Source organism: Perca fluviatilis, chromosome 13, assembly GCF_010015445.1.
Source record: "Perca fluviatilis chromosome 13, GENO_Pfluv_1.0, whole genome shotgun sequence".
Taxonomy (NCBI): Eukaryota; Metazoa; Chordata; class Actinopteri; order Perciformes; family Percidae; genus Perca; species Perca fluviatilis.
Window position 1 is genome coordinate 10,047,895 of NC_053124.1, and position 15,669 is coordinate 10,063,563.

General features: G+C 41.3%; 2 protein-coding genes across 2 annotated transcripts; both read right to left on the reverse strand.

Moving 5' to 3' along the window:
• Nucleotides 1–640: 640 nt before the first annotated feature.
• Nucleotides 641–8,759, reverse strand: hdac1 (histone deacetylase 1). Its single transcript, XM_039821063.1, has 12 exons — nucleotides 8,551–8,759; nucleotides 7,235–7,347; nucleotides 6,791–6,908; nucleotides 6,623–6,697; nucleotides 5,573–5,711; nucleotides 4,802–4,943; nucleotides 4,624–4,716; nucleotides 4,422–4,530; nucleotides 3,953–4,336; nucleotides 3,535–3,690; nucleotides 3,407–3,452; nucleotides 641–1,614 (listed from the first exon to the last, which is right to left on the reverse strand). Exons 1-12 carry the CDS (start codon nucleotides 8,597–8,599, stop codon nucleotides 1,587–1,589), a joined length of 1,452 nt encoding a protein of 483 aa, XP_039676997.1. The 5' UTR covers nucleotides 8,600–8,759; the 3' UTR covers nucleotides 641–1,586.
• A 3,312-nt stretch (nucleotides 8,760–12,071) lies between these two features.
• On the reverse strand, nucleotides 12,072–14,820 carry marcksl1b (MARCKS-like 1b). Its single transcript, XM_039821131.1, has 2 exons — nucleotides 14,515–14,820; nucleotides 12,072–13,547 (listed from the first exon to the last, which is right to left on the reverse strand). Exons 1-2 carry the CDS (start codon nucleotides 14,599–14,601, stop codon nucleotides 12,993–12,995), a joined length of 642 nt encoding a protein of 213 aa, XP_039677065.1. The 5' UTR covers nucleotides 14,602–14,820; the 3' UTR covers nucleotides 12,072–12,992.
• Nucleotides 14,821–15,669: the final 849 nt, after the last annotated feature.

The window sequence follows — 15,669 nt, forward strand, 5'->3', positions numbered from 1 at the left end:
AGGGGACCACTAATGTCTATATAAAAGAGACTTCAGATACAGTATTAAGGGGACCACTAAGGTCATATATAAAAGAGACTTCAGATACAGTATTAGGGGACCACTAAGGTCTATATAAAATTGACTTCAGATACAGTATTAGGGGACCACTAAGGTCTATATAAAAGAGACTTCAGATACAGTATTAGGGGACCACTAAGGTCTATATAAAAGAGACTTCAGATACAGTATTAGGGGACCACTAAGGCCTATATAAAAGAGACTCCAGATACAGTATTAGGGGACCACTAAGGTCTATATAAGAGAGACTTCAGATACAGTATTAAGGGACCACTAAGGCCTATATAAAAGAGACTTCAGATACAGTATTAGGGGACCACTAAGGTCTATATAAAAGAGACTTCAGATACAGTATTAGGGGACCACTAAGGTCTATATAAAAGAGACTTCAGATACAGTATTAGGGGACCACTAAGGTCTATAAAAGCACCAGAGCACCATGTCATGGGACCTTTAAGTTGTGTCTGCATGATCTATGCAACAACTGCTAATTTATTAACATAAACCCTCTAAATGTAATGCAATATTAAGCAAAAGCATTGCAAAGAATATATGTATGCAAAATGAACTCTGGAGCAAAAACAGTGTAACAGTTTTTTTTATTTTGTATTACAAAGTTATGATAATGCACATTTCACAAGGATAAAACTCAGAACAATCACATGTAGAGGGGCCATTTAACCAGCTTACTCCACCTTTATGTTTAATGGTGCAAAATATCTTAAAACAAGTCACTCACTTCCAAACATAAGCCTCTGAGATGTTCACACCCATTCATACTTCAACACAGAAACAATGCAGAAATAATAAAAAAAAAAATAATACATTGAACAGATATTCATAGGAAGATAAAGGGACTGCCTGTTCGTGATTTAAAATAAGTTACTGAGCAGAGATCAGGGCCCATCTGGCCAAAGGGAGCAATATGAACATGCTAAAGGCGAGATCATTCAAACATGCATTCACTGATACATTAACGCAGCAAGCCAAAACAAGTTTGTCCAATGCTGGTTATTCCAACAGTATCATAAATAAATGTTTAAAAACCGACAGAAAAGCCTTTTTGGCATGTGAGCACTAGACTTATAAATCATCTACATCTGTGCAGGTATTTCAACGTGAGCCCCACAAACCTGTTTGAATCTGAAACACCATGATAGGAACAGTAATAATTTGAGTGCTTTTCTTCACAGTAAAGCAGACCTGGTTCACGCAACAGCTGGAGAGGATTTGTGTCACCTGTTTTATACTACATGAAGCTCCAGTTGGGTGGGGTTTACACCCAGGGGCACATTTCCAGATAGGCAGCTGTAGTTGTGCAACGCCCACTCAACTGTTGCTTCACTGAGGCTGGAAACAAATGTAAATAATACAATGTGAACCAGGTTTGCCCATAAGAACACATAATAAAACAGGAATACAAAAAAGGGTCCTATTGTGGCAGCAGGAGAATATAGGAACCGCTGGGGGGGGGGAGGGGGCTTGAGGACAACAGTACAACCAACCATTTCTCCTTGCGCCAGACTTCAAGTTGCCTTGACCTCTTCTTTTGGTCTGAAACACAAACCGTTGAAGAATTTTAGCAACAAAATACCAGACACGCTGTCAAGTCTAGCTAACCATTTACTTCTTTGTACAACAGCTTTGACTGTTGGAGTGTTTCACAGGACCAAATGTACAGATATAATCATTTCTGTCCTTCATGTGTTAAACACCCTATTGCTTTTCTTTATTTATGAAATTATAATAAGATGAGTTAAAGTCTAGTCGGGTACAGTTCACATTTTTACCAAACATTATACACACCTCCCAAACCTGTCCCTACAACCTATTCAATCAAATAATGATTCATTTCTTACACGCCTGGAACTTTCATTCTTGTATTTGTATCTTATTCTATTTCAGCCTGTTTTTATTTTCTCTCTTTTTTTCTTTTTTTTTTTTTTAAATGGCTCTTTAATGTATTATGTAAAGCCCTTTGAATTGCCTTGTTGCTGAAATGTGCTATAGAAAAAAAAAAAAGATGCCTTTGCCCTACAACTGGGTAGTACATTTCCGGGTCTTGGGTTACCAAATCTTTGGACGTATCACAATGAATTGACTAGCCAAATCGTCATCGTGATACACATACGAATCAATCAACAACCGACGACATCAGCCAGTATCTTCTTATTACTAGCCATCGTATTGTCGTATTGTGCAAATACTCCAACTTAAAAAAAAAAAAAAATTCAACATATTCTGAGTTTATTTTTCCTGTAATATCCCAACCTTTATTCTCCAAATATTGCAGCTTTTTTTTTTTTTTTTTAGATCGTTGTTGTCATTACTCAGCGAGTAATGACAACAACGATCTAGGGCTGGGCGATAAATTGATTTTATCGACTAAGTTTGAATGTGTAGGCAACGTCAATTTGTTTAAATGAAAAAAAACGGTTTTCTCCTTAACATTCGCCGACTCTCCCCTCTGGGCTCCCGTAGTTCCGAATGGGCTCAGCCCCCCCCCCCCGCGCGTTTGCCATAGAGATACACAAACAATATGGTAGCGACAGGGACTAACATTAGTTCTATTCTTAACTAGTCCTTTCATTACTTGCGGAGCACCAGACCCGGTGTTGAGGAACTATGTTGCGGCTCATCACATCTCCTAAACGCCGCTGATACGACCGAGCTGTGATGGAGGTCTGTAGCGGATTAAACAACTAGCAACCGCTGCTTTGTAGCACGGAGCTCCTCTTCTTTTTTTTTACCACTAGTTACTTTGAAGGAGCTTGCTACAGGTATGCTACATTCAAGAGACCATGGGATGTTAATGTACGTTATTCAGCAATAGGTGAAAATAGGGGCAAGGTTGCAAGACTAAAGTCCAAATGATTTGAACTGTTAGGCGAGGAACGAGAAGTGAATTATTACGTGTGAAAACAGCTTAATCTCACGCATCTGTTTTGTTGTTGTTGAATATATAGCTTAATTATATTATTTTATTTTATTAGAGAGACGGGAGGCGACCAATCAGTCCGACTGTTTGTTCTGCCGTCGGGTTGGTGTGTCAGAGCCTTTAATTACTTGGCAGCCAGGACATTGCTTTTTAATGTAAAAACTTCACATGAAGAGGCCATGAATCGGAATCTAAAATGGCACTAAGCTCAAAGATTGGTGTAGTGTAAATAAATGTTCAGCTTTTAATTTATTCAGTAGTGCTTCCTGCAACTTGAGACTTGAAAAACTGTTACTATCCACAGGTTTTCACCCTACCAGGTTTAAAATGTTCATATTAATATAATATATGATAATAATAATAATAATAATAATAATAATAATTAAATCAGAATGTGCTTGATCTTACCCTGATGTGTCCATCTTCTCTTCCTCCTTCTCCTCCTCTTTCACTTCTAGGAGGCAGAAAAACAAGAGTGATTATTACAATATCTATTCCTCTACAAATACCAATGGGGCTTGAGAATAAAGTCTTACCTTTCTTTTCCTCTCCTTCCTTCTCTTCCTCCTTCTTCACTCGTTTCACCTTCTTGTGGTTGGCTGCGTTCCTGCGGCCTCCTCCCTGACCCTCCATCTCATCCTCAGAGTCAGAAAACTCCTCCTCGCAGGCTATCCTCTTGTCGTGGGCCCGGACTGAAACACAAAACACACACACACCGTTGGTATAGGCATAGTTCATTCATTTTCCTTTAAGAGCAAACACAGACTAGAGCTGGACAATTGTGTAGGATACATCTTACTCTATCTGTAGTGTCCTGACCTAACTTCTGTAATGATCTGACACTATAAATAAATCGAATCTTTACAACTCGAGCCCTGTCGTGTGTATCACGTCGATGTAGGTGACCATTTTCTCGTGATCCCGTCTAAATCTATGCCTGTAGAAGTCTCTTACTAGAGACGCGTTTGTCGGGGTCCTCCTCCTCCTCCTCGTCGCCGCTGTCCGGGTGGGGAGCATCCTCGGGGATCGCCTGCATCTGGACACCAGGGGCGTGAGGCAGCATACGGAGGTTTTCAAACAGACGCTGCTTGATCTTCTCCAGGTATTCGTTGGTGTTCTGGTTGGTCATATTGGACGGGCTGATGTGCAGCTTGAAGTCGGGCCCAAAGTACTCAAAGTAATCGTTGTAGGGCAGCTCGTTGGGGATGGAGCAGTCCAAGGCCACGGCGGTTTCGTACGTCCAGCAACGGGCCACGTTGCGAATGGTGTAGCCGCCGCCGCCCAGCATCAGCAGGGGCAGGTTGAAACTTTTGATGTACTCGACGCATTTGGCGTGGCCTGGAAGAACACACAACTGTCAAATTCTCCGAAAGCGCAAAAGGACTTTGCGGTATTGTCGTGGGAGAGTGAATTGTGTTTATACCTTTGATGGTGAGGTTGAAGCACCCCAGTCGGTCCCCAGAAAGAGAATCCGCTCCACACTGGAGTACAACAGCACTTGGCTGGTACATCTCCATGACTTTAGCCATGATCTAACACACACACACACACACACACACATTGACAAACTAGCTCGAAGAAACCGTCCAATTGATTACGTAGTACCTAAATAAGAGCAGACTTACAGGTTTGAAGATGGCTTCGTAGGACTCATCGTCAATACCGTCCCGAAGCGGGTAGTTTACTGCATAGTATTTGCCCTTTCCAGCACCGATGTCCTGCACACATTGGGAGATATTGAATTACTGCCCACATACGCACAAGACACGCTGATGATCTTAAAACGGGGAACACAAAACACACCCTGAGGTCTCCAGTGCCAGGGAAGTATTCCCCATACTTGTGGAAAGAGACAGTCATGACCCTGTCTGTGGTGTAGAAGGCCTCCTCCACTCCATCACCGTGGTGGATGTCAATGTCTATGTATAACACCCTCTGGTGGTACCTGGAGAAGAGAGCGAATTCAGTTCAGGACATTTTAAAAAGGGCATTCACATAACATAGAAACCAAAAACTTATCAGGGCAGAAATCAGGCAGCCTACACAGGATAATGTGGCTTGAAGGTTAATTTGCTCTAGCAGGCTCTTCCACAAGACAACTCAGGGTCTGCTTTTTTTTTTTTTCCTCAAACGTGCCTTCAAATGGTGGGGGAGGGGGGTGGAAAGACTAATTCAGGTATACAAGTAGTCCTGATGCATTTGATATCCACCTCCAAAAGCGGCCCAAAGTGCATTCAACCACCTTAGCAGCTAATCCATGCAATATCAAACAGGCCAAACACTCAGACAGAAACTTGCCAAAATAATTTGGAAAAGATGGCATTGATTGTCATTTCTAAAACAGGCAGAAACACTGCGAGAAAATGACGAAGGCAGCAAATCTAGTGTTTGGCACGGAGTTGTCCGATTGTGTGCATTTTATCAGAAATAAAGCTCCATAGCAGGTGTAGATCTAATTCAGCTAATCTAAAATATACGTGCCAGATTTCTTTGGGGGCCCAAATTAACTAAACCTGACAGATGGTTGGAAAGGCAGGATGATTCAAATTTAAAAAAAGGAAGGCAGCAGCTTACTTGAGCAGCTCGAGGATGGCCAGGACAATGTCGTTGACGTAGCAGAAACCTGAGGCCTCAGACTTCTTGGCGTGGTGAAGTCCGCCGGCCCAGTTGATGGCGATGTCTGTCTGCTGCTTGTTCAACTTCAATGCCCCAGCTAGAGGACAGAATGAACAGAGTGAAATAAACATGACTTTAATGGCCTCTGCGTGTTTTTTTCCCCGATACCAGTGCTAAAGCGATACTTTTAAAACCGTGCCTGAACCGAGAAAGTAAAAAAAAAGAAAAAGAAGAAAAGAAGGGTACTAAACAACAGTCAGCAACATTAAAGAATGGCTTGTTTATTGCTAAGGCCATATGAAATTAAATGATTTAATAATATAGTAATAACAATAATGTATTTCAGTAGTAAATTGCTACCAGTTTCAAGTGTGTTGTTTTTACGACAACGGCAGCTGCAGACTGTTACGTCCCGCTGTTGGAATCCTCTCCAGTGAAATTCAGTCACACTGTTTAGCTGTCAGCATTTTAACCGTGTTTAATCCAGCTGCTAGCTAATGGTAGGCTAACGTTAGCTGCTGTTGAGTGTAGTGTTAACTAGCGCCACGTGCAGCGATGCAGAACTGTTGCCTCTAACGTCCATTTTCGGAGCATCAGAGAGCAGCGCAGGCATATCAGTGGCACCGGAATGAGGCATCAAAATCCACATTGCTATTCGCTCTGGTAGATACCGGTCGTTAAGGCACCCGTACCATATTAGTACCGGGTCTCGGTACCCAAACCTAGTCTTAACACTTATAAATGTGCAAAAAAAATTCTTGTAATCCAATATAGATTTTCTAAGCACCCTCTGGACAGTGCTGTGTGGACATATATTTCCCAGCAAGGACGACCACTGGTAGTTGAAATTATATGTTTAAACTTAGTCCAAGACACCATAATCACTAGACTAAATTAAGGCCTATACTTAAGATTTATTCCATGCACACAGTCATGAATATCCCTCTTGTTTTAGGGTGGTACACCAGAGGGATTATGGTGTGAGTTTGTGTGGTTTGAGTAACTTACCGACAGATCCACCTGTTGAGAGCTGGCAGAATTCAAACAGACCATCAAACACTGGACAGTCCTCTCCGACGTTGACTGTGAGAAAAAGAACAAGACAAAAAGATTTAACAATATGCGGAAAGTAAGAATACTCCAGCACCCGTTGGAAGAAAAAAAGCGGACACTCACATCGCTGCATCTGTTTGCTATACTCAGACATGTTGTCTGGTCGGATGGACCTCAGGAACTTAATGTAGTCATCACTGTGGTATTTTGTCATCTCTTCACCACTGGCTTTGTGTGGTCTCTGGAAACAAACAGAAAGACGATGAGGAAGAAAGTGACAGCTGACAGACATTTCCCCATTCGTCAGTAGTCATTGGATTTGTCCGATTTTGACACGTCTCTATTCACTAACATGTGACGAGGTCATCCAAATATTCAAACACCAACTAGCCAATTAAATATGAAAAATACTTTCATCACAGTCAGAAACCATCAACAATTATCTTCTCATATGAGACACTAGCTTTAAAGATTATGAGACTTTATGCTTTAAAGAATATGGCGTAAAGACACATGCGTTTGGATCCGAGTGTTGGGGAATGGTTTGTGTGGAGTGATATAACTCACATAGATCTCCATTTTCCTGTACAGTCCATAGTTGAGAAGGAGGTTGTGTGTCATGCGGATCCTGTGAGGTTTCATGGGATGGCCCTGGCCATAGTAGTAGTTCCCCACATCCCCTTAGAAAGAAAACATTATGCAGACAAGTTTACATTACAAATGTTGCTTAATAATCTATTGCCACGACCCAATTTGCATCTCCTGACTTGGCTGTACAAAAGTTAATGCCAAACTCCATTAAAAAATGCCCTGTTTATCTGCAAATGTTATAACGATTTACTTACAACAATTTTATGTTTTAGGGTAAACCTAAAACAATCCAATAAGCAGTTTTTGTTGCAACGTTTTTTTACAGATTCGCCTGTTATTCACACAATTTTCTATTGCAGATTACACTGTAGGCACTAACATGACCATATGTTAAAATCTGAGAAATAAAAATAGGAGATGGTCAATTCGCTGGATTGTAACGTTAGCTTGATTTATTCATATACTACTTGACCTAGCTAGCTAGCTAGCTAGCTATATGTTTGAGGTTTGCAAGAGATAGGAGTCAATGATCAGCTGTGTCTGTACCTATAGGTATGGGATTTAGTATTGGATTTTTTTTTGTTTTGTTCCATATGACAAAAATGTAATTTTCATTAGAAAGCCCGAGAATAATCAAATGTAATAACGTTACAGTAATTAGCAGCTTGACCATCCCACTTGTACTTTCTACACTTAACGTTACGTACGGTGTGTATAATTTTCCTAAGAATGCTTATGCATAACAGAAAAGAGAAAGGCAATATAACTTAACGGCACTTATTTGAACGAAAACTTTTCGTTAAATAATCTAACAACCGGTACACCGGTCCCCACTTCTCGGAAGTTAATAGCAATTTGGGGTAACATTGATGTGATTAGCGCCGGGTAGATCCATGGCTCTCTGTTCCCAGAATTACCAAGTAACCGCAGATACACACATCACAATCCAATAAAAGATTTAAATAATTTAAGGGCCTTGTTCTGGTTATTGGGTAACTTGAAAATGAAATGAACACCGGATGATACATCCATAGGATACATCGCGTGCAGTTTCAAGCTAACAGTTAGCTAACGTCCATAGATATATCTATGGCTAACGTCAAGCATACCATGTAGCTAAAACAGGCTAGTTAGCCAATCGTGCAAGCTAACGTTAGCTCGCTACACCGGCTAGCTAGCATGGTCGTACTGCACACTTTTAAAAAATACATGTGCAATTTCCTATACAGCTACACGCCTTCAAGGCCGCTTCAATCATGGGAGAACCCGAGGTGCACAAGTTGAATATTTACCGTCATAGTAATAGCAAACTTTTTTCTTTGTTCCTTGAGACAGCGCCATTTTACGCCAATTACCCCAATGTTCCGTGCCCACCGGTTCCTCTCTTGCACCAGGCAGGGAACTAGCGTGGAGCTCTAGTCAACCAATCACAGATGTTCAACCGCCCGACTGGGAGGCGCCGGTATCCAAACCAAGGACCGCCGAGTCGAGATTGAACCTACAACCAGACAGTGTCTAGAGATACTGTCTATGGTAGAGAGAGACCGGTAGAGCACACAGCACAATTTTGTCTTTTAATTGAGTTATGTAGAGGCGAGCTTATTTGTAATCCCCAGCAATTGATAATTAGTTAATTGATGACATACATAAGCACCTTCTTCTGTCTTAAGTCATTGAGGTTCAGTGTTATGCCCAGTTAATTGTGTCAAAGAGGACAGGGATAGGGACAGTATGGACATGGGTAGAAAAGCAAATGTATTCAAAACAAAAGACCCCTCTTAGTGCTGTCAGTGCTGTCATGTGTCTTGCTTGTCCCCAGGACAAAATGATTTTCAAAGCCCCTTCCCCTTGGCAACCCTCCATTCTGAAAATCCACCCTGCAACCACCCTGTACCAGTAACACCATTATTTCATTGATTTACAATTTTGTAATTTGTCAATATAATTGTATTCTATTATTGATTGGTTAAAATCAGTAGTCAGCCCCAGTTTAATACTGCTAAATAATAAACCTTTATTTCAGCTTCCAAAAGTTAATATAGTGCTTAAAGATGGGTTTACATTGACTGATGATTTAGTGATCTAGTTTTATTAAAGTATAAATGTATCTAAGCTTAATCTTGGCGTCTGAAATCTCCAATATGCCTATCTGCATATGTCTATTTCCTCTATTATTTCAGCTTAAACCTCAGGTGTAGACATTTAAAAACTTAAAATGCCACATTTTATTTATGTCTGTTTTTTTGTGTTTATGTTTTTATTTGTGGGGCATTTTTTTAGGTCATTATTTGATAGGACAGCTGAAGTCATAAAAGGGGAGCTAGAGGAGGAATGGCACGCAGCAAAGGGCCACATGTCGTAATCAAACCCGCAGCCGCTGCGTCGAGGACTGTGCCTCTGTAGGCTACATGGGGCACAGGCTCAAGCAGGTGAGCTACCCTAAGGCGCCCCTTTTACAAAATATTTCTACATTTATTTTATTTCATTTGTTTATTTGACAGGGACAACTCTCATTGATCAGGAAAAAGTTGTCCTTGGCCAGATCTTAGGAAGGTACCCTAAAATATAATTTTAAAAAATCTACTCACTGTCCTGTTTTATAGTGTAATGTACAATGAGACTGATTATGCATATTGATGCAGGCTTAGTACTGGAACAGATTGGGAAACCAGACAAGAGGAGGAAGGTCTGGCAAATGCGATACTAGACAATAGGTGATCAGCTTTGTGGCATTCCACACAATGGCCACCAGGTGACAGTGTAAGCTCACGTGTTTGACTGTAACTCCCAAAATCTCTGCAGACCCCTTCACTGCTGAAGGAGAAATGCAGCAGCACCCCTAATCTGATCCCTCACATACTATCATGTATAGTATGCAGTGCAAACAAAACACTGAGAAAGATCAACTCCTTGTGGAGCAGCCATAAATTATTTACAGCTTACCGTACCTGCTGCCACGCAGTGTAAGCTGTATGTGGAAGATTGACACAATTTAGGTATGAGTTGTGATGAATTTGCTTTGGTATTTATTAAAGACACTTGAAATAGATCTACTGTTCGAGCTTAAGAAATAGTTTGCTTCAAGAGGCAGAGAGCCGTATCAACGCGGAGCCCCGGTTTTGTTTAAAATAATCCACAATTGTTTGAAGGCTGGGTCCAAATGTAGCTCAGATCTCAACTCATCATATCACCATGTGAACTAGGTCAGTTCACCCAGAGCAGGACTGCTGTGTTCAGTTAGCCACGTTCAGGGAGGCCAGTCGCCTCCTTCAAATGGAAGGAATACTGTTAGATGTGAAGGAGGAGGGGCAAGTGGGGGCGGGCCAAGGTAATGGTGCTGATCTCAGGGCCAAAAGCCTAATTGAGGGCCAGGGGGGGGGGTCATTGGAGCCAACATGGTAGCGTTTGATTATCTCTAAACCCAATAGAGCTAAAAACACGTGGGGGTTTTCTCGTTTCAGAGAGAGTCCCAGTGATGTGTCGTGGGGGAGTGCCACCTAATCTCATATCTGTGAAGACACTGAGCTTTTGCTTTGATTATTAGCGGTGGATCATTGCCTTTGTTGTTCAATTATTTTTGTTTATTTATGTGAGGGACAGAGGGTGTCGAATGCTGTACAGATTGTAGAACCCCCCCTTGAGGCAATAACGATATTGGGCTTTATAAATAAAATTAGTCTTGACTTGATATGTTTGTTTGAAGCTGGGCCAGAGTGAGTGACAGTCCAATAAAGGCTAATAATTACATGAATGAGCAGAATACAACTTTATTGATGTCAAAGTCTGGCCTTAGTGGGTTGCACTAATAAACCTTATTACCATGTGCTAGTCTGGCCTTAGTGGGTTGCACTAATAAAGCTTATTACCATTGTGCTCTAAGCACCTTTTGTTTCCTTGTGAAAATGAAAATGACAAGCAAAACTAGGTCTCTGTGCTGAATAACAGTCACTGGAGCCGCAGGTGACAATTTACAAGAACATGGTAAATGGTCAAATGTGTGACAGCGCCACTAGTAACAACCTCGCTAAACTTTGCTAACACTCGCCACCATGAGCTACTGGTTATACCAGACCAAGACAGGCTGTCGCGGCAAACACCCTTAGTGTTTTGAACTGAGAAATTATGTATTTATTGCTTATGAATTCAACATTTAAGTTGTAAAAAAAAAAAAGAAGAAGAAGAAGAAAAAAAGAACGTTACTTCATATTTCAAAAGTTACAGTAAGTATTGAGTTTTGAGGTCAAATATTGAAGGACATGGTGTAGCTGCTCCGATTTAAGTATTCTTTTATTTTACATGCAGACACCAAAGCAATGCTAAATGTCAGACAATGAAGCATCGGTCTTTACACTGTCTTTTTTTTCTTCTTTTCAATATGCAGATGAATTAAAATTGTGTGTCCCTTACTAACTTTGCTAGACTACTTCCAATGGGTGTAGGTCGTTGTGACCCAGACAATAACTACTAAAGTACGTGCTAGTCTACAGATGGCTTACTTCAAATGATTTCACTTTATTTCATCCTGGAGGGTACTCAGCATGTCCTGGTGTACTACACCGGTCATATCAAACGATTATATTTCTTTACTTTATTAGCTTTACCATGGCCTAATTAATGGCATAGAAGACACTACACATGTCAAAAGACCTTAATCATTTTGGTGTCACTGATCATATTACCTTGGAACATAGCTAACAGTACAGTTAGGTAAAACACTTTTTAATATGACAAACTACCCTCCACACCCTCTCATTAAAGTATACTACTTCCTAACAAATGTAATGCGTGATGTAAATAACCATGAAGACACATAAACGGGCAGGAAACCAATATTTATTTACCATTATCAACTTTACAATAAAACCAGTAACATCTGTCAACATTAGCAAAATAAAGAACAGAAATCAATCCAATGTATTTACAGAGACAAAGCAGATTCAGGCTCACATACGACAGATAAACAACTCTGCTTCATATCAAACCGCAACAGTGAACATAGCAAGCTTAAGTGTTCTTTTTTTCATAGTAAGGTAAAAATCAAAGTTGTCTATTTTTTTTTTTTTCTTTAAACAAACAGGTAATAGCTTCTCTGAATCTTTAAGATGGTTCTCTATAATACACCACAAAATACTTCAAATTTGGGTTAAAATATAGGAATGTAAAAAGTTGGCGAGTCTCTTAAATTTCTGATTTCATTTTTTTCATTTTTTTGTTGTTGTTGTTGCTCTATTCAACAGTCATTTCAAGTGGTGATGGTGTCCTAGTATCTTATCTAGCTGCATTCCTTCAGCAAGGAGGCATCTTTGATCTGCAGATTTTTAGGGAAAAGATGCTTTGACTCCTTCCTTCTCCATCCATCCTTCACCCGTCTATATACTTCACGGTGTCATTAGCTCGCGTTCTAGCCATTCAAATCCAATTTCCGCATAGCGACCAACCCACAGCCTAAAACTCAGTCCAGGTCCACACGTCGAGCAGTAACCAGGGAGGTGATCTAGTGAATCTAGTCTGTCGTCTTGTTATCATGACGAAAAGTGGCACGTCGAAGGAGTCTCTCACATACATGTGTATATATTTACATATACATATATCCATATACATATGTATACATATACACATATATATATAAATATATATATATACTCTTAAATTTTCTCTCTCTCTCTTTCTCTCTCTCTCTCTCTCTCTCTCTTGAAAAACAGTTCACCCAGTTCATTGTGAGCTAAAGGTACAATCACTCTTTCTTTTCAGAGGGAGCGGGGGTCGAGCTGCTCTCCTCTGTTGGTTTCGTGGCCTCGGGGGCCGGGGCAGCTGCCGCCTCCTTGGCCTCCTCCTTGGGGGCCTCCTCTTTAGCCGGAGCCTCCTCTGCCTTTGGGGCCTCGGCCGCAGGCTCAGCGGCAGCCTCCTCCTTCACCTCCTCCTTCTTCTCCTCTGCGGGAGCAGCGGCTCCGTTCTCGGCTGGCTTCTCCTCAGAGGGGGTGGCGGCGGCGGCGGCAGTGGCCACTTCCTCTTTCACAGCCTCGGTCTTCTTGCTCTTCTTCAGATTCAGTTTGAAGTTGAAGGACTTCTTCAGGGAGAACTTCTTCTTCTTCTTCTTGGGGGTCTCCTTAGCCGCAGCCTCGCCTTCAGGTTTGGCTGCCTCTCCGTCTGCAGCAGGCGCCGGCTCAATAGCGTCGCCCCCTGCGCCGGCTTCAGGCTCCTTGGCTGCTTCGGCTGAGCCATTGGTGGCGGCAGCATCCCCATCAGGCTTTGTGGAGACCTCACCATTGGTTTTCACATGTCCATTCTCCTGAGAGAGAGAGAGAGAGAGAAAAAAAAGTCGACACAAAATAAGTCCTCTGTTTCTAAAGCTTCACCTTCTGACACAGAAAATTATGTTAACATAAAAAAGCCTCTCTGTACAGCGATTTTAGAAGTGCATTTCTCATTTATTTTCAGAGCATCGTCGTGCTCATCCATTAACCACCGTCTCGCCTGGCTCAGAGGCGACGCCTTGCAGTACCCGAATTAGGCGATAGGCGGCGGTAGCGCCTCACAGACCGCCTGAGGTACCAGACAGACATCGGCTCAACAAAGACAAGACTAGAGCCCATCGATGGAAGAATTGAAACACTTCCAGTTATTGTTTATGAAAAACAACTATCGTAAAATGTGAAATTGCTCAATAAATGCAATTAATACTGAAGTAAAGTAGATGTGTGTCACCTGAAGTGTAATTAATATGTCATTTTAATTTACATTAAGATCCAATAATGGTTTTAAGTATCAAATGTATGATTAAATGTGATTCATTTCACTGATTTCACATTTTGGAAAGTCCCAATTTGCAAAATGGGTGTCCAGACATATGGGTGTTTTTAATCAGGGAGGAGTAGGCTAGTGCCTACGTGCGCTCGAGCCCCACCACCCCCTCCCCCTTTAATGCCTGGCACTATCAAACACGTTGTGCGGATTTTGGGTTAGACCTCAGTCACAAATACTCGCAAACATACTCAACATACTTCAACTCAAATTGTCAACCAACACAGCCTGAATAACAACACGCTAGCTAGCTCATTTTGGGTTGCTCTGTGACCAACCCATCAGCAGCCCCACCTGACTTGCCCAAAATGTCCTCACATTCAAGTTTTGTCGATTCAACGTCGACTAAATTTGCTAAACTGATGTTTTCGTGTGAGAAATTAAACTTTTATCAATGACTACGTATCTACTCCATTAGAAAACACAGTAATAACGGCTCGGGTAAGTGTAATTACCTGTCCGTTGGTTTTGACAGCTGCACCATCAGCGGCAGCAGCGTTTGCCTCCGCGGCCACATCTCCCTTGGATGCCTGGGATCCCATTGTCTTCGGTGAGTTTCGGAGTTTTCTAAAGCAAATTAAAAAGAAAAACTAAAAAAGAGTGGTTTTAAGTTAATCCAACCCCAGGGCGAGTTATGTATCCAGCGGTGAAATGATGAAAAGTGTGTTTTTTTTTCTTCAGCTACTTCCTCTCGGTTGCTCCTGTGCTCGGACTTGTCACCCCGCTAGAGAGAGACCCTCTAAACTCAACACTGGTTGAACGCAACGCTTCAACATACAGCAGGTTCAAGGCGCCACCCGTGGGCGGGACCTGCTGAGGTCTGACCAATCATCTAACAGTCTAAGGGCAAGTCTAGCAAGCTCTGGCCAATCACCTCTGACTCCCTAATTGGCCCCGCCCCACAGGAGGACCCCAGCATTTAAATTTATTTAGTTCAGCTGTATTCAGTGTTTTATAGATTTGTAAAGAATAAAAACAACAACACTGACATGGCATCAAGATAAAAGATAAACATTTTAATTTCCATGAAATCATGTTCTCTCCTTTTATAAGTGTGTATGTTAGTGTGTGTGTTCATGTACTTCTGTTCCTATGATGGTTGAACATTCAGTCAAAGTTGAGGAATGTCTGCCGAACTCAGGACATATTGCTGGTATTAAGGCAAGAAGGAGGACTACTTAATTTATTGTCAATTATTACAGCATTTTCATGTGTGTGGGTATGTGGGTCAAGTGCCTAGGTCATAGACTGTAACAATAAGGCCTATAGACAAGGACCTTGGTTTCCCCACTACACTCATCCTTATCCAGGTAAGATAAGCAGATACAGATTGCATGATTATAACAGGTATACATGGGGTCTTTGTTTAGTCTTCTGACTAAAGTGGATAAATTGATGTAAACATAATAAACCTGTAATAGGAAATAAAGAGTTCTATTGACTCTGGTAACTCTATTCACTGTAGCTATTTGCTTACACATCATCCAGATTGGCTGATACCTTGTGATAAACAAATGACAAGGCTTTAACTAACAGTTATTTTCGTTACTAAATTGATCTGTAGGCTATTGTCTGGATTAATAGATACATTTTGCCAGAATGTTTTCAGA

Coding starts and splice junctions, on each gene's coding strand:
- hdac1 (XM_039821063.1), bottom strand. CDS start 8,599: ATGGCGCTGTCTCAAGGAACAAAGAAAAAAGTTTGCTATTACTATGAC. Junction 6,909..7,234: donor ACAGGAAAATGGAGATCTAT/GTGAGTTATATC, acceptor GTTTGTTTCCAG/AGACCACACAAAGCCAGTGG. Junction 3,453..3,534: donor GGAAGGAGAGGAAAAGAAAG/GTAAGACTTTAT, acceptor TCTGCCTCCTAG/AAGTGAAAGAGGAGGAGAAG.
- marcksl1b (XM_039821131.1), bottom strand. CDS start 14,601: ATGGGATCCCAGGCATCCAAGGGAGATGTGGCCGCGGAGGCAAACGCT. Junction 13,548..14,514: donor CTGTCAAAACCAACGGACAG/GTAATTACACTT, acceptor TCTCTCTCTCAG/GAGAATGGACATGTGAAAAC.